The 22692-nt window shown below is 49.7% G+C and overlaps 1 protein-coding gene across 1 annotated transcript; it reads left to right on the forward strand.

Annotated features, from left to right (window-relative positions):
- The first annotated feature begins 242 nt into the window (after positions 1-242).
- Positions 243-19255, forward strand: Mmrn2 (multimerin 2). The gene is made up of 7 exons (XM_036199188.1): positions 243-473; positions 11776-11904; positions 11981-12087; positions 12183-12263; positions 13159-13323; positions 13433-15217; positions 18042-19255. The coding sequence occupies exons 1-7, from the start codon at positions 310-312 to the stop codon at positions 18422-18424; spliced, it is 2814 nt and encodes a 937-aa protein (XP_036055081.1). The 5' UTR covers positions 243-309; the 3' UTR covers positions 18425-19255.
- Positions 19256-22692: the final 3437 nt, after the last annotated feature.

Raw genomic sequence — 22692 nt, forward strand, 5'->3', positions numbered from 1 at the left:
AGAGTCCTGTAGAAATGGGTTTAATAGGGCCACCCTCAAGTGTCTCCCACACCCCCAATGTCCTGATTCAAGTGTCCTTAGGACACAGGAATTGGCCTGAGTGGTTGGTGACCTCAGAGGGGGCCAGGCTGGAAGAGGCGGGGGCGGATGAGACTTACCGGGTGGGCCGGACCAGGCCACTTCCTCCCTTTGTTATCCCCATGTTTTCTTTGCTTTCCGAGATTTTACTTGAAGACCACATCACCAGCAAATTTAGGAGTCACTTGCAAGGTTGAGCCTCAGTAGAGTCAGCTAAGCCTGCCCCTCGCCATGATCCTGACACTGCTGCTGGGCCTTGGGGGGTACCTGAGCTGGGGACTTCTGGGAGCCTGGGCACAGGACCCTGGTACCAGGTTCTCTGATCCCCAAAGTCCCAGGGTGCCTGCAGGCTGGAAAATGGAGGCTGCAGATACCAGCAGAGACTCCATTGGACGGTAAGAAGATCCTGGCCTTGGTAGAGGTCATGGGATGATACCTGAGCCCCAGATATGTATCTGTGAAATGGGTTGATGTATGGCTAACGGCTGCTAGTTTCCTGGATCTGGGTACTTCAAGGCCCAGGCTAAGGATGCCAGGGTGGTTCCTGTTTGACCCTTAGCAGGGCTTTGACTGGGTCTGCCATAGAGGAAACTCTCACCATCAGCTACCAGCACGGGACTCAGAGGGACTGATGCTCTAGATGCTTCCATCTCCTGTTCTTCCAAGGAAAGCTGAACCCCAGTAAGGCTGGCCTAGCCTAAGCCCTAGGGGACAGCTGCTCCCAGGGGAGGCATTTGGATCTAAGTGCCCAAGGTACCAGGCCAAGATTGAACAGGGAGTGAGGGCCCCAGGATCCCCTGAGCTCAAGGAGGCAGAGAATCCTAGAGCAATTCCATGAGGCCTCCTGGATGGATAGGATACAGCTGACCCCAGATGTGGTTTTCCAACATCCTCTGTATGCTTGGAGGTGCCTAGACTCTAGGTCTGTCCCTCAGGGTTTGGAGTCTCATGACTGAACTTGTCCAAGGTAGAACCCAGGTGCCACTTGCTGGGCCAGCCTCTGGGGCACAGCTCTTCAAGCATTGTGTCTATTTTCCCAACAGCCTTACTCACAGTAGAGGAGCAGGAGGCTCGCCTCATAGTGGCTGAGTAACTTGCCCTAGGTCACAGCCAAGGAGAGCTGGACCTTTCCTTTCATACTCAGCTCTGAGTGGAACCCCTCGATCTATAAGGCTGAGTGGCTGACTCACAACCACCCACAGCCTCCCCACTACATATGGAAGGCACTGTTGTGATAGGGTTCCCAGACAAATCTGCCTGGGCCAGGTGTCCATGACACTCTCAGGGGAGTAGCTGTTGGGCACTTTCTGGAGAGCAGGCTTAGCCAGGGAGAAGCTACGGTGACAGGGTGACAGGCAGCAAGCCCTGCTTAGTGAGGAAGGGGGTGGGTCTGGCAGTGTAGGGAGAAGAGGTGCTCCGTCCATCCCCCGTTCTACTACAGGCTCTCAGCACAGGGGACTGTTGGTGGGGGCAATCCTGCCACCTACCTCTGACATCGGGGCTTCAGAGCTGGGGACCAAGCTCCTCTTCCCCAGAGCCATCAGCCACAAGTCCCAGTCAGCAAATTCCTCCTCCCATTGCAGGGTCAGGAGGGAGGAGCTTTGGGTGTGGAGAGGGCCTCTTTGCCTCTTAGCCCCCTGAGAGCAGAGGACCCTCCATCTTTCCCTGGATGATGTTGCACTAGGCTCTGGTGACTAGAGGGTTTGTGCATACTGCATTGGGCTCAGAAATGACCAGGTCACCCAAGCTAGGACTCCTGCCGACTGGGGTTTCCTTTCCACCTCCCCAGAAGCTCGGACCCCACAGTCTAAGCTCGAGGTATTGAAGTATCCGGAGAGCCGGTGGGAGAGGAAGGAAACCCTGCTGCTTCCTGGGCTGACTGCTTCCCATTCCCATGTTCCTGTGACAGGAGGCAGAGTGCCGCTCAGCTCCTTGAAGAGCCGGGGAAGGGGACGGGGAGAGGACCCAGGCCCTGGGTTCCGGTACTCCATCAGCTGGGGGTCGGGGGAGGCAGCATCGGGTCAGTCATCAAACCTCTGCTGCCAGACCCAGGCCTCCAGCTCTCTGCTTGGCTCTCTTCCAGAGACCTGGGACCAGGCAGACCCTGGACACACAGGGATAAGAGCCTTTGGAAGAACAGCGAAACAAAACAAGTCGGAACCTGCACAGCCGGTGGCCCCAGACTGCCAGGTCCCAGGGCAAAAGAGGGCCACGGTTAGCTGCTTCCTAAGCCCCTGGGGATCTTGCAGGGGCAGGGCCAGGGACGGAGCAAGGAGCACCTTTGGATGTCAAAGGGAAGAGATTCTTCCTAGTTCCTCGGCTTGGTTGTGTGTATAGCATGTGGGCTCCTCAGACCCGAGTCAGCCGCTCCAGAGACTGGGTCTGTGGTAGGGGCCATACTGAACCAGGGAGAGATGGCCCATTTTCTATGTTGTTGTGACATCTCAGGTGTGGGGATGCCATTCAGGGCCTCAGGTCTCAAAAGGGCTGGAGCCAGGTGCTCCCTATCCTGATGCTCTTGAATGCAGGGTGTCCCAGCAGCAGGTTCCCCCTAACACTGGGGACATTTGTAGCTGGTAGTTCAAGGTCCAGAGCTGTTCAACGTGTCACTAGAGTTCACACTGCAGCAGAGTGGAGCCAACATTGTGCCTTTGTATCTGTACCTGCTCCTGGTCACGGGGTTCTGGCCGTCAGTAGGGAGGGGCCTCACAGACCGCGGCTGAGGTGCCTTAGGCTTACACTCAGGGAGTTGCAGGGCCAAGCTGGCTCTTGAATGGGCTTTGGGCTTCCCTGCCAAGATACACCACCAATCCACCGCTCCCGTCCAGGGACAAAGCCCCAGGAGGATGACTTCCCTGGGACGGTCACACTAACAGCTGGATGCAGACCTCAGAGAACAAGGCTGCCAGCAAGGGTACCCTCAAGCCAGGAAGAACCTGAAGAGATGGGCTCCTTGACTATCAAAGACACACTATTGCAAAGGTGGCCACAGCAGCCGAGGCATATCCATTATGCAGAAAGCACCAGCCCCTCCTTTCGACAGGCTGTCAGCCTTCCCCTCAACCCCTTTGTGTCTCTAGGGATGCAGCTTCTGTACATTTCCAGGAGTGGGAGGCGGCCTGACTCAAGGTCACCAGAGTCCAGGAAGGAAAGGGGAGGAGAGATTCAGGTTTCCCAGCTCCCACTCAGGCTCAGCATCCCCTCCTGTCTGTGCCACACAGGGTTGGGGACAGATCCTACATGCACTCTTGACTGGCACCTGTTCCTCGGCACACCTTTGTCGGGAGATGAGGGTGCCCAGCAGGGCTCCTCATAGGCGGGTACAAGAGAGGGAGCAGGCCTGAGGCAGAGGGCAGTGAGAACAATGGGGCACTTCAGCATGTCAAGCCTGGGGCACATGTGCTGAGGGCCTCCCGGGAGCTGCCAAGAGCTGGAGGAAACCAAAGCAAAGGTTAGGAATTTTCCCAGGGCCTCGAGGCTGGCTGCCTGTGCTCTGCCAAGGGGGGAGCTGCCAAGGGAGGGGAGACCCAGCAGCGGCGTGGCTGCTCAGAAGAGAAAGTTCATGGGCAGGAAGGGTGGGCAGCCAGCATGGCTTTTAGATCAGGAGGGAAAGCTGGAAAGTCCCATCCTTACGGACAGGCTGGACCAGGCCAGGTCCCCCAGGCACAGGCCTCCTGGGCTCTAGGAGCAAGCTTCAAGGTGTGTGAGGTGGGCTTGTTTACATTTGTCCTCAGGCATTCTGGACTGGGTAATTCATTATTGTTGGAGTGTGACATCAGCCCTGTGCATCCTAGGACATTCGCTGGTCCATGGTGTTCTGTCTGTCTGTCTGTCTGTCTGTCTGTCTGTCTGTTTTTCTCTGCCTCCCCAACAGTGGGGTTATAAGCGCATTCCGCCATGCCTGACCTTTTCATGAGTGCTGACGATCCAGACTCAGGCTCTTGTGCTGACACACACAAGTGCTTTGCCAGCGAGCTATCTCCCTAGCTTTCCTTGTGACGTTTTCATACAGCTGCATCACGTATTTGTCGTATCCCCACCGTCCCTCTCCCTCCTCTCAGGCTTCTTCCTCTTCTCATAGTCTTGCTTCTGCTTTCAGCCCCTTTGGATCTTTTCTTTCTTTCTTTCTCTTTTCTTTCTTCCTCTTTTCTTTTTCTTTTTTTAAAATATTAAGCAGGAAGGATTCAACCAAATTTCTGTACAGAGCTTTCAATGATTTTTTTTTCAGAAGAAATGATGTTGAGAATCATGTTTTACTAATTGTGTTAGTGAGGTTTTTTTTTTTTTAAGATTTATTTATTATGTATACAGCATGTTTGACTGCAGGCCAGAAGAGGGCGCCAGATCTCATTACAGATGGTTGTGAGCCACTATGTGGTTGCTGGGAATTGAACTCAGGACCTGCTGGAAGAGCAGTCAGTGCTCTTAACCTCTGAGCCACCTCTCCATGCCCCTTTTTGCTTTTTTTTTTTTTTTTTTTTTTTGAGCTGAGGATCGAACCCAGGGCCTTGCGCTTGCTAGGCAAGCGCTCTACCACTGAGCTAAATCCCCAACCCCCCTTTTTGCTTTGAAGTCCAGATTCTGTGTATGAGAATAAACATGAAATATCTGTTTTTCTAAGTGTGGCTTACTTCCCTTATCTGATGATCTCTAGTTCCATTAAGTTTTCCTGCAAATGCCATTATTTTATTCTTCTTGATGACTGGATATATATTTCACATGTATATAAATATATAGCCTATATAAATGTATGTACTACACTATATAATTCTTTATTTATCCATTTATCTGTTGACAGCCATCTAACTCCATACCTGGGTTGCTGTAAACAGAACCTGGTAGACAGGGTGTGCAGGTATCTCTGGTTGCTGGTATACATCCTTTCAGTATACACCCTGGGGTTCGATAGTTGGTTCATATGGTGATTGTATACTCTGTTTTAGTTTTAGGATTTAACTATTTTTTTATACATTTTATGTTAATTAAAAATAAACAAAAATTTATATTGTACCCCATAAATACACACAAAATATTTTCTGTTATTTAAAAAGATTTAAAAAATTTAAATTATAGTAAAAAATGTTATGTGTATGGATGTTTTGCCTGCATGTTTGACTGTGCACTGTGTGTGTGCCTAGTGCCTGAGGAGGCCAGAAGAGGGTGTTGGATCCCCTGAAACTGGAGTTACAGACAGTTGTGAGCCACCACTTAGGTGCTGGGAATTGAACCTGGGGTCCTCTGGAAAAACAGCCAGTGCTCTTAACCATGGAACCACCTCTCCAGACCATTTGTTTTGTTAGTTTGTTTTTGTTTGTTTAGTTTTTTCTTTTTAAAGATTTATTTATTTATTATGTACACAGTGCTCTGTCCACATGTGTCCCTGCAGGCCAGAAGAGGGCACCAGATCTCATTACAGATGGTTGTGAGCCACCATGTGGGTGCTGGGAATTGAACTCAGGTCCTCTGGAAGAACAGCCAGTGCTCTTAACCTCTGAGCCATCTCTCCAGCCCTGGTGTTTGTTTGTTTGTTTGTTTGTTTTTGTTTGTTTGTTTGTTTCTAGACAGAGTTTCTCTGTATATCTCTGGCTATCCTGGAACTCTCTCTGTTTAGAGCAGGCTGGACCAGTGCTGGGATTAAAGGCATGCACCACCACTGCCCAGCTACTCTGTTTTTGAGACATGGTCTCCACATAACCTGAGCTGGTCCATGATGGCTTCAAACTTCTGGTCCTCCTGCTTCCTGCCTCCGAGGCACTGGAATGATAGGCGTGCATTGCCAGGACCAGCTCTTTTAGTATTTTGAGGAATAGCTACATTGACATCCATTTTACACTAATTTACATTCTCACCAATAGGGACACTGTCCCCCACTCCTACCTCCATATCACAGCCAGCATTCCTATGTTTTGCTTTGTTTTGACACAGGGTCTCTGGTAGCCTAGGCTGGCTTCAAACTCTCTGCTGTAGCTGAGGATGACTTGAACTACTGAACCTCCTGCTTGCCTCCTGCCTGTTCCTACCAAGTGCCAGGATTGCATATAAGTACCACCATGCACCACTTTTCCTTTCTTGCTTTTGGTTCGTTTATTTGTTTTTGGTTTTTGTGTATGTGTGTGTTTTGAGACATAGTTGTAAGTATTCTAGCTGCTGGCCTAGAACTTGCTATGTAGGTGACCTTGAACTTCTGATCCTCCTGCCTCCACCCCGAGTGCTGGAATTACAGGCTTGTGCCACCATTTCCAGTTTTACGTGGTGCTGGTACTGAACTCAGAACTCCATGCATGCTAGCAAGCACTCTACCAACTTTCCTTCCTTTGTGTGTTGTTCACATGTGTGCACTCATGTGTCCATACACACATGCATATTTACACATGTGGAAGCCCAAGGTCGACATCAGGTGTCTTCCTCAATTGAGGTTTCCTATTCCCAGGTCACTCTAAGTTACCTCAACTTCACAGCTGAAGCTAAGTATGACACTCTTGGATTGAGGTCAGTCAGTTCTACAAGGTTCACTGAGACCATTAAAAGCCCCAGCCCCCGTCCCTCAAGGTGTTAACTTTCAATTCATTAGGCAATTCTTTTGTTATTGATCTCTGTATTTCTGAATTACATACTTAATACTGCTATTTCTTTTTTGTTTGTTTGTTTGTGTTTGTCTGTTGTTGTTTTTGTTGTTGTTGTTTCGAGACAGGGTTTCTCTGTGTAGTTTTGCGCCTGTCCTGGAACTCACTCTGTAGACCAGGCTGGCCTGGAACTCACAGAGATCCGCCTGGCTCTGCCTCCCGAGTGCTGGGATTAAAGGTGTGCGCCACTGCTGCCCGGCTAACACTGCTGTTTCTTTGGAGGCAGTAGTGACTATGAGTCAGTTCTCATTCTCCCCCGCCCCCTCCACACACACCTTGACATTCTCCCATCTCTTCAGAGTATCTCTGGTCATGTTTCTGTGACAGCTACATGACTTGAGTCTTGAAATAAACTATGAATCGTTTTTTTTTCCTCTGCACACTTTGTTTTCTCTGGATTAAAACATTTGTCTTTTTTCCCCTTTGCTTGGTTTTCTGTGTTTTTGTCATTGTTTAAAAGCTCAATTTCTCAACCGTTGGTCTACACACACTCTTAGCATAAATATTAGAGGTTCAAACAACTGTGTTCTCAACCGACTGTGCATTCTTGGTGAAGACTCTCCCAGAGCCTTGCAAGCTGCCCTCTGGACTACTGCGTTGTCTCCCCATTTTCCTGAGTGTGTGCTGCACGCCTGTCTGTCTGTCTGGTGTCATGTGTGTGCCTTGTGCCTGCAGAGGCCAGAAGAAGGTGTTGGATCTCCTGGAACTGGAGTTACGGATGGTTGTGAGCTGCCATCTGAATGCTGGGAATTGAACCCAGGTCCTCTGGGAAAGCAGCCATCTCTCTTAAAAACTGAGCCATCTCTCCAGCCTCAAAAGACTGAAGTTACTATGTAGTTCAGGCTAGCCTGGAACTCAACATCTTCCTGCCTCAGGCTCCCAAATGCTGACATAACTTTGCTCTCTTGAACTGTGTCCCAGTGGCACTCAGTTCTAGGCTGTGCCTTGGAATGAACCAGAGAGTTCTAGAATTCTGATGCTCTGGCCCAGACTTGGGGTCTTCTGAAATTGGTCTGGGGTTGGGCTTAGACTGATCGTTACTACTTTATCGAAATGCTGGGGATTGCATCTCTGGCATGCTCAGCACATGCTCTACCATCAAGATGCACCTTCAGCCCACAAGGGACTTTAGCTTTTAAGAAGCCGCAGATGGTTTTGATGTACAGACAAGGTTTTGAACCACATTATTACTAATCTACTTACTGCTAAGAGGCAGAAGGGAGACAGCAGCTGAGAAACATGATACATCTGATTCATTTGTTTGTTCGTTTTTGAGGTAGAGGTTGTACACTGTTGCTCAGGCTGGCCTTGAACTCCGAGCTCTAACAACCCTCCCAGTTTGGTATGCTAAGTAAATGACCTGGTTGCAACTTGCTGTGTTTGAAAATGGGTCTATTCTTTATTCTTCTGTTGACTGATAGATAAAATGTACACAAGATTCTAGGTTGGCAAATATTTTCTGCCAATATTTTTAATATAATTCTCAATATGTTCCTACAGGGGACATTGTTGAGAGGTTCAAAACCATTTTCTCTCTCTCTCTCTCTCTCCCCTCCTTTCTCTCCCCCCCTCTCCTCTCCCTCCACACATACAATTATAGGCAATTAGGCAACACACATATAAATTATTAGGCAATTCTTTTGTCATTGATCTCTGTAATATATCTGATTATTTATGTGTTTATTTTTGAGACAGAGGTCACAGAGAGAGGTTCAAGCAGGGAAGTGGTATCACAGAGGCACTCTGGTCCCAGGGTCCAGAAAGAACTTCTCTCTCTTTCGCCCTCTCCTTCTCTCTCAGTGTATGAGTGTTGATTTCTCTTTCTATGAGGATGTAGCTATAATAACCCTCTTGTTCCCAGAGTTGTACAATTTCACAGTGGTGAGCTTTGATGTGAGTTTATTTCTATTATTGCAGGTTCTCAGTGGACTTTTTGCATCTGAAAACTCAAGCCTTTTTATCTATGGAACACACAGACACACAACACACACACACACACCACACAGGCACACATACCACACAGAGAGAGAGACACACCACACACAGACACACACACCACATACACACCACTCACACTACACACACAGACACACACACCACACACACATACACCACACAGACAGATGCACACATAGACACTCACACCACACACACACACACACACACACACACACACACTTCTTCCCTTTGCTGTCTTTGTTGTCTGGATGCTGGTCCTGGGACTGATGCTCTATAATCTCTTATTTTTCTTTTCTTTTCTTTTTTTTTTTTAAAGATTTATTTTTAAACCACTGAGCCATCTCTAAGTGTGGTTTTGTCTTTTGTTTTTTAAGCAGCGTCTTATATAGCCTAGGCTAGCCTAATACTCATTATGGAGGTGGCCTTGACATCCTGACCTCCTGCTTCCACCTCCTAATTGCTGGGTTGACAGGCCTGTGTCACCACACCTGTTTTCACATGGTGTTGGAAAGCTACCCAGTACTTCCTGTCTGCTGGGCAGCAATCTGAGGACTGTCCCCAGCCTGGTTTTGTTTTTATGTCTAATGTAGTCTTTTCATTTTCAAGTGTTCTCTTTGTTCTCTGAATACCCTGCCGACCCCTTACACTGCCCCGCCTCCCACGTGGTCCCTGTTTGGTTTCTTTCAAGCAGCAACTTCTCTTACCGACTTGGTGGAAGGATCAACGTAAATTTGGGGGCTGTATTCTCTCTGTGCATAGTTGTGGTTCTCTCCCAACCAAACCCTCTCCCATTTGTCCGTTTTGACCTCCTGCTGATCTTTTTTGTTCCTTCAGTCCTGAGGATTTAATTAGGGCCTCCTACAGGCCAGGCATGTGCTCTAACACCAAGCTGCATCTTAGTTCAGCGTCCTTGTTTTGTGACAGTTTTCTCAGGGTGCGTCCTCAGCTGTCCTGTTGCGCCTTTCCGAGCTGTTTTGGCGCAGGGTCTCTGGTGAGCAGTTCATGGGAGGCTCCCCTGATGTCACCATCTTCAGGTCTCTTTTGCTGGGACTAGGTAGTTTTCCTGCCAAGCTTAGCCTGCTGCCCCGGAGGCAAAGCTGCCTGTCAGGCTTCTAGGAGTTTGGTGGCAGAGCAGGCCATGTGGTGTGGTGGCATGGGGGGTGGGGTGTATATGTGTTTCAGGATCACTAATGGATGTGGTCACACAATGATTATTAAGTCCTCCCAGCTACCCCCAGTGTCTGTAATGGTGCCTAATGGCCCCGGGGCAAAGAGCTGCTTCAGAAAGTGAAATTCCAATACCAAGAAGCCACCTAACCAGCAAAGCCCCTGAACCTTGCTCTCTGATGACTATCAGCTGTGGCCACTTCCTCCATGTCCGAGAGGCCCACATTTCTCCTCTAGACCATAAAACCTCTATCAGAGACCATCCATATCTTACTGACTCCCATCCTTTCTGGATCCTGGAACCAGAGTGCCTCTGTGATATTGCTTCCCAGCTTGAAACCTCTCTCTGCTTACTATGGCCTCAACAAACAACCCAGTTCTTCCTCTGCTACCATACCTCCCTAGTAAGGCTCCTAGTTCCCTGGTCTCCATCTGCAGTCCCTCCGACATCCACAGCCCTGTCCAAACTCCCAGCTCCTTATCTGACTCGCCCTTTAGACACAGCCCTGTAATCAGACCTTTTCCAGGTCCTGACCACATCCCTTCTTCTGAGATTGCCTGTTCCCCTTGGGACCCGCAAGGGAAAGTCTGCATGTCCATAGTGTCATCCGTGCTGCATTGCATGGGGCAGCAGAGGCCATTGCCACTGGCATCTCTGGAGAGCTTTGTGCTGTAGCTAACTATGAGGGAACGATGCTTTGACCCTTGCATTGAACCCAGGGACCAGACCCCGGGTCAGTGAGAGTGCTCCCCATCCCCAGGACCTCTACAATGCACACAGGCAAGGAGTAAAAGTGGAGAGGCTGCCTCCCGTGTTGAGCATACTGAATGTGACCCCCAGCTGCTCTGCAGGATCACTAAGTGGAGGCCTTCCCCAGTTGCTGCTAGAAAGTCAACTGCCCAGTAGGCAGGGCCAGCGAGTAGAAGGCACAGAAGTATTCTGGTGGGAAAAGATGATGGGAGTAGAATTGGGCATCTGCCAGGACAGGGCACAGAGTACTTCCAGAGCACTTGATACTCTGCCCACTTAGAAAGGGGCATCACCACCTCCAACTATAGATGGGGAAATAAGAACTCCTTAAGTGTGTCTCTCAAGGTCATACGGGCAGAAACTGCAGATTCAGACCTACGGCTCTCCAAGCCCCACTGATTCCATGGCATTCCCGGGGGTCAAGGGGTTAGTGAGAGCCTCACAGCTTGCAGGAAGCTGTGCTATAATGCGGGACTCCTTGGCCTCCCTCCACTGGCCCTGGGGAGGCTTCGGGAAGACGTGGGTTGGGAGCTCTTTTGAGTGGTTTTGTAAAGCCTACGGATTGAGACAAGAGCTCTCTTCTGTAGCAGGATGGTCTTATTAATAAAAACAAACCTAGTGCCAGGTATTGGGGTGAATGCTGGAAGATCAGAGAAACAGAACAAGACACAGCCACCTCACCTTGCCAATTCCTCAGCTGATCCTGTTTCCTCAGACTGGAAGCCTCTGAGGCCTCATCCAAAATGAATCTCAGCTGGACTGCTGCTCAAAAGTCTAAAACCATAACCAGCTCTAGTTCCTGGTCCTCGAGCCTTATATACCTTTCTGCTTCCTGCCATCACTTCCTGGGATTAAAGGCTCTTGTTACCACACCTGGCTGTTTCCAGTATGGCCTTGAACTCAGAGATTCAGGCAGATCTCTGCCTCTGGAATGCTAGGATTAAAGGCGTGTGTGCCACCATTTTCTGGCCTCTATGTCTATCTAGTGGCTGTTCTGTTCTCTGACCCCAGATAAGTTTATTAGGGTGCACAATATTTTGGGGAACACAATATCACCATACCCTTCCCTGGCATTTAATGGTTTCCAGAATCCCAGAGCTGGGCAGGCCTGGAGGCATTTTGGGGCATCCCCAGACATTGGTGGGGCATTGGGAGTGAGGCAAGGTCAGCAACCCTTTGCTATGGTTTCTTTTCCAGGAATTGGTGCCCTTACCAGATGTCTAGACTGGTCACCTTCATAGCTGCTTGCAAAACAGAGAAATTACTTGTCCATTCACAGCAGCCATGTCCAGAGGGGGCTCCTGACTGCCAGAGAGTCAAAGTCATGTGAGTAGGTTGGACAGGCCATTTTCCAGGCCCAGTGGGCCCACTAGAGGTGCTGATCCCCCGCCTTCTTCCTCAGGTACCGAGTGGCCCAGAAGCCAGTGTACCAGGTCCAACAGAAGGTGCTGACCTCTCAAGCCTGGAGGTGCTGTCCAGGCTTCCACGGTCCAGACTGCCAGGACTATGGTAGGGCTCCCCAAAGTCCCCCCTAACCGCTGATCCCAGAAAATCATACTATTTTTCTGACTTCTGGGCTCAACACACCATGCTTCCCTCTGCAGATCCCACAGCAAACCCCAAGCCCATGGAGCCAAGTGGCGAACTCCCGGAGACCTGGGACCAGCTGGATGGCTTTGAACTTGGTGTGTTGCTTTCCTAGAAGGACAGAGCTCATGTGTTTACTTCTTCCTCCTCTGATGGGCAGCACCATCTCAGGAAAACTTTGTCCTTGGAATCAGTATGGGTTTCCTTGTGGTCCTGCCCTTTTCCATGGGAACAGTTCCCCTGGCCCTCGGTCTACTGCCTGGGGCTTGTACCCATTCCTTTTTCTGACCCCATTTTTCTTGGAAACCTGGCTTTGCCAGGTACCTTTCTTGCTCCTTGACATACACAAACTCCCAGACTTGGAGGAAGCTTCTCCACACTCTTGCACACTGTCTGCCCCCTAATGCCCTGCCTCCCGAACACCAGGACATGGAAGTCATGTTGCCCCTGGTCTCAGCCTTAACACCAAAGAGTCACCATTGATGAATTGATTTCAAAGGTGGGATAGGGTATGGATTTCACTACGCAATCAACTGTCTGTTGGTTGGAGCTGCTGGGAATGGAATTGTGGCTAAGGAGAGAAATGTGCTGATTGATTAGTCATGTCTGCTGTGGCTGTGGGAGGAAAGGTGGTAGAGAGCTGCAGTTGCCCTTCTGAGGCTAATAGCTTCTAAGCTCCAGCTCAAGAGGGACCAACATATCCCCTCACTCTGAGTCCCAAGTCTTTTTTAAAAAAAAGATTTATTTATTTATTATGTATACAGCGTTCTGTCTGCACATATCCCTGCAGGCCAGAAGAGGGCACCAGATCTCATTACAGATGGTTGTGAGCCACCATGTGGTTGCTGGGAGTTGAACTCAGGACCTTTGGAAGAGCAAGCAGCACTCTTAACCTCTGAGCCATCTCTCTAGCTCCCCAAGTCTTTTCTTGACTGCATTATCTGCCCATGCCTGGTGAGTTTGCCTTTAACACTATGTCTGGTATGTTTTTAGGCCACCCTGGCACAGAGTTCAATGAGATTAAGGTGCCACAGGAACACCTGCTTCAAAACCTCCAGAATGATGCCCCACTGGTAGAAGATCACCTCCCAGGCACTTGGGAGGCCCCAGCCAGCAACTTCACAGCTGAGAGGATGGAAGCCAATCAAACAAAATTCGGTGAGTAGCAGCCCCCAAAGAAGGCACGGACTTCAGAGACCCTCCTCCCCCAGCCTGGGGAGGGGTGTCTGCTGCAGCAGAGTTGTGTGAAATATGGTATCTGTTGCAGGGTTTTCTGGCAGGATGTCAGAGCAGCTGCTGCAGCCCCATATTGATGCGTTCCTGAAGGCACACTTCAATCCCATCTGGAAGAGCTTGCACAGCCTCTCCCAGGCTATCAGAAACCTGTCTCTTGATGTGGAGGCCAATCACCAGGCCGTCAAGATGGTCCAGGAGAGTACTGTGACCAGGGCTGACCTCCAAGAGCTTGGTGCCAAGTTTGACGCCAAGGTCCAGGAGAATAACCAGAGAATGGGCTTGCTGCAGGAGGACATGGAGGACCAGCTGCATGCCCAGCGCCGTGCCCTACACCACGCCCTCTCTGAGGTCCAAGCTGAGGTGAGCACCAAGTTAAAGCAGCTTGTCAAGGCTCAGGAAGTTCCAGGGGCAGAGGGCAGCCTGGTGGTGGCATCTGCAGCGGCAGCAAGGCCAGAGCCCGAGAGCCTGCAGGCCAGGCTGGGCCAGCTGCAGAGAAACATCTCTGCTCTGTACACAGTCATTAACCAAAGGGAGGAGGAGTTGCAGAGCACCATCAAGAGCATGGACAGTGTCTTGAACCGGCACGTGGATGAAATCAAGGAGCTGTATTCTGAATCAGATGAGACCTTCGATCAGATCAGCAAGGTAGAGCGGCAAGTGGAGGAGCTGCTGGTGAACCACACCGGGCTTCGAGAGCTGCGGGTGATCTTGATGGAAAAGTCCCTGATCATGGAGGAGAACAAAGAGGAGATGGAGCGGCAGCTGTTGGAACTCAACTTCACTCTGCAGCATCTGCAGGCAGGCCACGCAGACCTCATCAAGTATGTCAAGGACTGCAACTGCCAGAGGTTCTACTCTGACATGGACGTCATCCGGGAGGGCCAAAGGGACGCCATGCGCACCCTGGAAGAGACCCAGGTGAGCCTGGATGAGCAGCACCAGCTGGACGATTCTTCTTTGCAGGCGTTGCAAAGCACTGTGGATGCCATGTCCTCAGTGATGGACAAGCACAAAGTAGAGGGTGAGCACGCACGGGCCGAGAGGGCCCGGATGCGGAGCCAGCTGCGGGCGCTGGACCACGCGGTGGAAACGCTGAAGACCTTGGCGAACCAGACCGGCAGAGAGACGCGCCAGCTGCATAGCTCCTTCGCAGCCCTTTTGGAGGATGCGCTGAGGCATCAGGCGGTGCTGGCTGCCCTCTTCGGGGAAGAGATGATGGACGAGATGTCAGAGGAGGCGCCTCGCCCTCTGCCCCTGAATTATGACCAGATCCGCCTCGCTCTGCAGGACGCCGCCAGCGGGCTGCAGGAACAGGCATTTGGCTGGGATGCCTTGGCCACTCGGGTGGAGGCCCTGGAGCAGGCCTTGGAGCAGCACCCACAGTTGGCAGAGCGACTGGAACCCAGTCACGACTCTGGAAGGGAGGAGGAAGCCGCCACGGCTTTGGCGAACCTGGAGCAGGAGATTCAGCGCCTAAGCTCTGATGTCAAGCAGGTTGGGCAGTGCTGTGATGCCTCCTGGTCTGCCTCCCTCAATGGCTCCCTTGAAGACCTACACAGCATGCTTTCTGACACCCGGCACAGCTTGAGACAGCACCAGCAGCTCTTCCGCAGCCTTTTCCAGAACTTCCAAGAGCTGGTGGCAAGTAACATCAGCCTCGACCTAGGGAAGCTGCACACCATGTTGAGTAAGAAAGATAAGAAGCAGCAGATGGGAGCATCCCGGAAGAGGGAGAAGAAGCAAGTGGTGATGTCTGCAGGTGCACATGCCAGAGGGATGGAGAAAGGTGTTCTGGACTCAGAGCTCTGGGAAGCAGGTGAGTGCCTGGGCCCTGGAGACTGGCTGTGTGAGTCCAGGGCAGGGCTACCTGCCTACCCAGTTGCTCCCTTCTCCCCAGGGAAGGCAGTGACATGGGGTGAAAGAGAGCAGGATGATCATTGGTCACCACCACTCAGGAGGCTACCTTCCCCTTCTCTTCAGGGCTATGGGCCTCTTTGAGACAGGATTTCTCTGTGTAGCTCTGACTGTCCTGGGACTTGCTCTGTAGACCAGGCTGGCCTGGAACTCACGGAGATCTGTCTGCCTCTACCTCCTAAGTGTTGGGATTAAAGGAGTGTGCCTCCACACCTTTGGGCTATGAGCCTCTTAAGCTACCTGGAGTATAGGGAGGTATAAGTCTCAACAATCAGTTGTAGTTCCAGAGCCCAGGAGTTGGCTGAGGCCCTAGCTGTGGAACAGAGTAGAATGTCTCAACTCTTGACCCTCACCCCAGTCCTTGTCTTTCATAAGCTCACCCCTGCACTCCAGGGAGGGTGGACTGGAGCAGGGATCATCCACAATGGCAGCACCCCCGCAAAAGGTGAACACGGGGAAAGGCCTTACGTTCAGAAGGCAGGGGCTTCCTGAGTAAATACGGTGGGCAGTGTAAATACTCTGTGGCACCTCTCCTGGGCTTTATCAAGATGACTCAGCCTTAGCTGCTCAAGCATGCATTCATTACCATCACATCTTACCTGAAACTGAGGTTCAGGCCCAGCAACGACCTCAGCCAAGCAGTGAGCAGCCCAGAGAGGCTGGCTCTGAGGTGCAGCAAGTCCACAGAAGGCCCCTGAGGGGCTCACCTACACCAGAGTTGTCACACCTAATAGCCTCCTTTCCCCAGCACAGGCGGGCATAGTGTGCAGGAACTGGGAGAGTTCCAGAGAGCTGCATCAACTTACGCTAACTCCTCCATCTTTTTCTCTTGTGAGTGTCCAAGCCCCAACATGCTGATGACCTTCACCATTTGCCTGATAAGATTAGGTGTCTGGTTATCCTGCAGTATTTTTTTTTTTTTTTTTCAGAAAATATGTCTTCCCTTTAAAAACTCTTTCCTTGCGAGAAGGCCATTGAACTTCGATTTGTGCCTTGCAGGGAAGTGCACCCTCAGTTTGTATAGCCCTTCTGTCTTCTGAAGTCCCACTGGGGTGGACTCCCAGCCGTAGGCAGGTTGAAAGAAGAACCAATGGCCCAGCAGGCACCGCAGGGCATCCTTTCATCAAGGCAGGAGCACCACCTGCTGGATACTTTGGGTTGCAGCACCAGCCCTCAGTATTCCTGTGGCACAGACAGGAAAACTAGCCATAAACAATTCTTATAAAATCTTCCAGAGAGAAGCAAAGTTTTGTCATTCCTAAGGCTATTTCTGGATTTGGATGCAAAAAGATGGACTGCAGTCTGAGACTTAAGTCACTGACTGCTTTGCAGACTTCTTTGAAGTCTTGGTTCCATTTTTTGAGAAATGAGGGACACACACACACACACACACACACACACACACACACACACACACACACAGACAGACAGAGACAGAGATGAAGGAACTCCCAAGAGGATCTTGCTAAGGCTCACCTCACTTTCTGGACTCCATGAGGCACATTCTTGTCCCATCTGGGCTTCCTGAACAGGTGGTGTAGCCGACACCCCTCCTCGTGTTCAGGTGAGGGTGCTGCTCCTGAGCTTCCTGAACAGGTGGTGTAGCCCCTCCTCGTGTTCAGGTGAGGGCGCTGCTCTGCCTCTGGTTTCAGCAGGATTGTGCTTCTGCAAGTGAGGAGGCCAGGAAAGCACCCCAAATCGAGAAGACCAAGGTCTGCTCTCTGCTTGTGTGGTCTGGGTCATCAAACTGTCCCTTTACACCCTTCAGTTTCCCCATCTGCCATGCTAGGGCTCTGGGCAACATTCTGGAAATCATTAAAATGACTAGGCAGGGCTGGGGAGATGGCTCAATTCCCAGCACCCACATGGCGGCTCACAACCATCTATAACTTCAGTTCCAGGAGATATTGTGACCTTTTCTGGCCTTGGTAGGTACTACCCATGCACATGGTACACAGACATACATGCAGGCAAAATACCCATTCATATAAAATATTAATTACAAATCATTTAGATGACTAGCCAGAGGGGGTCTCCCTTACTCAGGAAAGGTCTTACCGTGTAGCTCAGATTGGCTTCAAAATTAAGATTTTACCGCCTCTGTCTCCCATGTTAGAATTACAGGTGTGGACTACCATGCCTGGCTTGAAGGGTTTTCTCCTTTCTTTTTCTTCATGCTCTTGTGCCCACATCAGTTAAGAATCACCATTCCTGCTCCCAATTGTCTCCCATGGTTAACGGTATTTTGAGAATAGGTAATATTCTCTCCCCCACTCCCCAGACATCTCAAGATTCCCAGCAAGTACGTGCCGGGGTATGACTTAGTAGTAGAACACTTGTCTACCACGTGTGAGGCCCTGTGTTCCATCCCCAGCACTGATCTGGAAGGAAGGACCCTTGGCAGGTAGCAGGCATGTGGGAGCTGGATACCCGGATTTCTAGCACAGCCCACCAAGTCCTGTGCCTCGGGAAGCCGAAGACACTTGTCCCTCTAGAGAGTTGAAAGGATGGGATCAAAGAGCTTGCTTTGTTGAGGATCAAAGCAGAAAGTGCATTCATCAGCCAGACAACACATCTGTACTTCCCCCTTCTCTCCCACTCTGAAACCACACTGTCTGAGACAAACACTTTTGGGAATGTACATGGTCTCTAGAAATAAGTCCTGCTCCTAGTGCAATAAGGCAGAGTTTGGGAGACAATGGCTAACTCACTGCTTCCCCTCTCAGGCTCCCCTGTGGCCTTCTATGCCAGCTCTTCAGAAGTGGTAACTGCTGTGCAGATGGTGAAGTTCAACACCACATCCATCAACGTGGGCAGCAGTTACTTCCCCGAACACGGCTACTTCCGAGCCCCCAGACATGGCGTCTACTTGTTTGCAGTGAGCATTACGTTTGGCCCAGGCCCAGGCATGGGGCAGCTGGTGTTTGAAGGCCACCGCCGGGCTCCAGTCTACAGTACAGAACAGAGGGGTGGGAGTACAACCACTGCTTTTGCTATGGCAGAGCTGCAGAAGGGAGAGAGAGTGTGGTTTGAGTTAATCCAAGGGTCGGTAACAAAGGGGAGCCCACCACACACTGCATTTGGGGGCTTCCTGTTGTTTAAGACCTGAACTCAGCTTGCATCGGACGTGATATACTTGCCTGCTGTCTGTAGCCCGAGGCTCTGGCCTCAACAGCTGGAGAACATCTAAAGGCCTAGCTCTTTCCTGGACACCTTCTGCAAAGATCCTGCCATGTGCAGCATGCAGCTTCTCTTGGACACACAGGTTGGGGGAGGCCCGGTATGCTGCTCCCTGGACTGTGCCTGTGCCTGGAGTGGAAGCCTGGCTTCTCGTGCCTTCCCCCCCAATGGCGTGGCTTGTCTTGGCTCCAAGCCACTCTCTCAGTTCCACAACTTTGTTTTTTTATTTTGGCGTTTGGTTCCTTCTGTGGTTGGAAACTCCTGTATAACATTTAAAACTCTATTTCCTCTTCCCTATGTCAGGAAGTCATTGTTTCCCAGAAGGAATGTTCACAGTGACAGACCAGGCGTAGCTCACTGAGAGCGTTTGGCAAGCACAAGGGCTTGGATTCTCTTTCCAATACCTCAAAAAAAATCTCCATTTTTTTTTTTTCCTCCTGAAATTGGAAGCAAGTCTCCAATTACTACAGGAAAACTAGTTAAAACAGCCTTTCTAGTCTCCTAGGGGAGCTAATGCCTGGTTGAATCAACCATGGGAAATGAAATTAGTATCTCTGGGCTGGGGATGCAGCTTAACTAAAAAGCTCAAGTCCTGGATTCAGCCCCCAGCACTCCATAAAACAGGCATGGTAGTGCACAGCTGCGATGTCAGCACACAGAGGAGGCAGGAGGATCAGAAGTTCAGAGCCATCCTCAGTTTTATAACAAACAGTTCAAGGTTAGCCTGGGATATGAGACCCTGTCTCAAAACAACAAAAGGAGTTAATGTTATTTTTTAAACTTTCAGTCACCCTGTCATTATCTACATATTTAATTTTAATATCAAGCCTTTTCCTCTTTGCTTCACTCAGTGTAGAGGTCAAGAGACGTCCACCAGGGACGTCACTGGGTCTGCCCTTGGCTCCTTGTATTCTTCTACACTGACTGTCCACACCTCCCCAGCCTGCATCTCTAAGGAGGGAAACTTAACCCCATAACCATCAACTTTGCAATAAAGTGATGCCCTCCAAAGCTCTGCCTTGCTTACTGCTGGAATGGGAAACATTTGGTGAAGCCCTCGGGGGAAACGGGACAAAATGAAACCAGGGCTACAGTGACTCGTCATTCTAGGCATATTTGACTTGGTTAATACTCAGTTAATTCTGCAGACTTCCTAGAGGCCTCCTCACTAGGCAGTGACACTGTCACTGGACAGGACAGCACAGAATGGCAGTTCTTTCTGCAGCATCTACATGTGGCTTACAAGTCTCCAGATCCTACGGTAGGCTCAAGAAAGCAGCCACACAGCCATCAGAAAATGAAGCTGGCTTCTGATAGAGCTCAGTGCTGGCTGGAAGACCCTCTTCTCCCTATTAAATGGGATTTGACTTGCTAATCCATTGCCAGCACTTCTCATTGCTTGCTGGGGTCAATTCAAAATGTACTGACTCCTAAGCTTTGTGCACTGTGTGCTGGGGTCAATTCAAAATGTACTGACTCCTAAGCTTTGTGCACTCTGTGTGCTGAGGTGTCGGTGTCAGACAAACAGTAAGTCAGGCCACTCTGTCACTGATGGGTTGGCCATGGGCTACGTCACATTTCTTCTAAGTGTTAATCCATCTGTATGGAGATGTTTGCGATAACAGCTCTCATCCAGAGCTCTCAGACTCTGCGCCCCTGACCACATCTCTGAATCCTGCCCATCTCAATGTAGCTCTCAGCTATCGAGACTACTTCTCAACTGAGGCATGTGTGGTTGGGCCACTACAGACCAAAGTCTGGGGTGTCATGTGTGTGGTAGGTCATGGCTAGCTAACACAGCCATGGCTGTCCTATGCCCATGTTGCTATCACTCGCCAGTCTCTTCTGAGGACTAAATTGGGATGTTAGGGCAATGCACTCTCAGAAGTAAAGATTTCCATTCAGAATTTCTGGCATATAACACACAGTGTGAACCATCTGCCCCAAGAAAGGGTATACATTGTCAACCCTCAGAGGAAGGAACTAAATCAAGAGCACTAGTTGCTCAGGTCTTCCACCACTGTGTGAAGACAGTTTCTAGAGTGAGGAGGAATATGGTTCTTTTTAGCAAGGGTGCTTTTTCTATGCAATAAAGCATACCTGATTACATCTGACAAGGCCTTAACATCAAGTGTAAGCCACATTTTCTGTTTAGACAGTTCTATGATTAGAACCCCCAAATCAGTAAAAACTTTATGTTAGTGTGAACACAAATACGCTTGTGTAGGTGAGTGTGATGTATGTGTCCATCATATGTGTGTGTGTGTGTGTGTGTGTGTGTGTGTGTGTGTGTGTGTGTGTGTGTAGAGGCCAGAGGTTGACACTGGTTATTTTACTCAGTCACTCAGCACTTTGTTTTTTGAGGCAGGTCTCTTACTGAACCTGGAGCTCATTAATTTGGCTAGGCTGCCTGGCCAATGGGTTCTGGCCTGTGTCCTCACCCCCAGAGCTGGGATTTCAGATACACATTGCACCCAGTCTTTTCCATAGGTGCCTGGGGGAGCCAAATTTAGATCCTTATGCTTGAACGGCAGACACTTTATCAGCGGAGCCATCTGGAGCCATCTCCTCAGCCCCAGGTCAGTAAGATTTCCAAAATTCTTTTGATGGAGTCTCATCTGTGTTGATATACCTGCTGCTAGGTGGAAACTTTCCCAGTGCTCTCCAGGTAGACATGGGTCTGACCAAGGCAGCCTATGACATTGTGGCTCCTGAAAAAAACTATGAAATAGCACAGAGCCACATCAGGATGACTTAGTGATTCTTTGAAAAGATAGAAAAGATGTCATAAAATGAAATAGCAATATGGGATCCTAATTCCAGGTATTAGGATTTCTGGAGAGCCTCAAGCTTAAACGTTCCCAAATAACTTGGGAGTCCTGGGGCAGAAAACTATGCAGCCAGTCCTAGGCCCAATATAGGGCAGCTGCTGACCCTCAGGAGGCAAAGAGCTGAACCACAGGTGACATTATGGTCAAGATCACCATACCATGGCTAGATAATCACTGTCCTTTACTGGAAATATGTAGTCTAAGCAGTGTGTGTGTGGCAAGTGTGTGGCACAGTGGGAGAGCCCTTGGTTAGCATGCATGAGGTTCTGGGTTCCAAGGGCAGGGTTATGTATGATAGTGGCTTTTTTTTTTTTTTTTTTTGAGACAGTGTTTCTCTGTAGCTTTGGAGCCTGTCTTGGAACTCACTTTGTAGACCAGGCTGGCCTCGAACTTACAGAGATCCACCTGCCTCTGCCTCCTGAGTGCTGGGATTACAGGCATGCGGCACCACCACCCAGCTGATAGTGGCATTCTTAAAGGCCCCCTCTATTTTAAGACTCATCCCTTTGCCTATAGCTTTAGCCGGAACGTTCCATCCTTGGTCAGGAAAACTCTAGATAGTGACAGAACTCTCTGGAAGAAGGTTTCAAAGAAAAATGGTGTGGGGAAAACCAGAATCATTCAGAGCAGACAAAATGAGGATTGCTTTTGATATTTATTCTAACTGGTACTGTCCTATCACCTGCTCCTCATGGGAAGCCGAGGCACTCACAGGGACAATGAGGACAGGTTAATGAAATGATGAGCAGCTCTCCTCCTTGCCAAACATTTGTGGAAAAGCACACTCATGCACAAGACCCCAAACTTAACAAACTGAAGAATTGGGAACAGACACATCTTTAGAAATAATAGAGGAAGTTGTCTTTTCTAAAAATTTGTGTTGCCTCATATCTGGTAAGCAAGTAAGTGCTCTACCACCACTGAACACCATCATAGCCCCAGGGAAGTGGAAAAGTAAACCAGGCTCATTGCTACTCAGGACTTAATTCTGAATCCATCTAACCCTGGAGAAATGGCTGACCCCATGCTAGGAGCTTAGAACTTCCCAATGTATCAAATTAAAAAATGTTTAAAATAGGATGGGCATGTGTCAAGTAGATAAGTGTGGGTCAATGTGAGCATCAAACCCACAATGACTTATTGGAATATAACCAATAAATAGGAACCCCCAGGAGTCCATATGGAAAAGCTATATAAGGCAAGCGCTTCCTCACACCACAATGTCAATGGAAACTGTAGATGGAATGACAGCATTAGGAAATCTACAATCACTGATGCACAAGTCCTCTGTAGTCCAAAGCATCCCCCATAATGTGCTCAATACAAACAGAATGGCAACTTTACAGAAACGAGCTATCATAGTGTC

This window comes from Onychomys torridus, chromosome 9, assembly GCF_903995425.1.
Source record: "Onychomys torridus chromosome 9, mOncTor1.1, whole genome shotgun sequence".
Classification (NCBI taxonomy): Eukaryota; Metazoa; Chordata; class Mammalia; order Rodentia; family Cricetidae; genus Onychomys; species Onychomys torridus.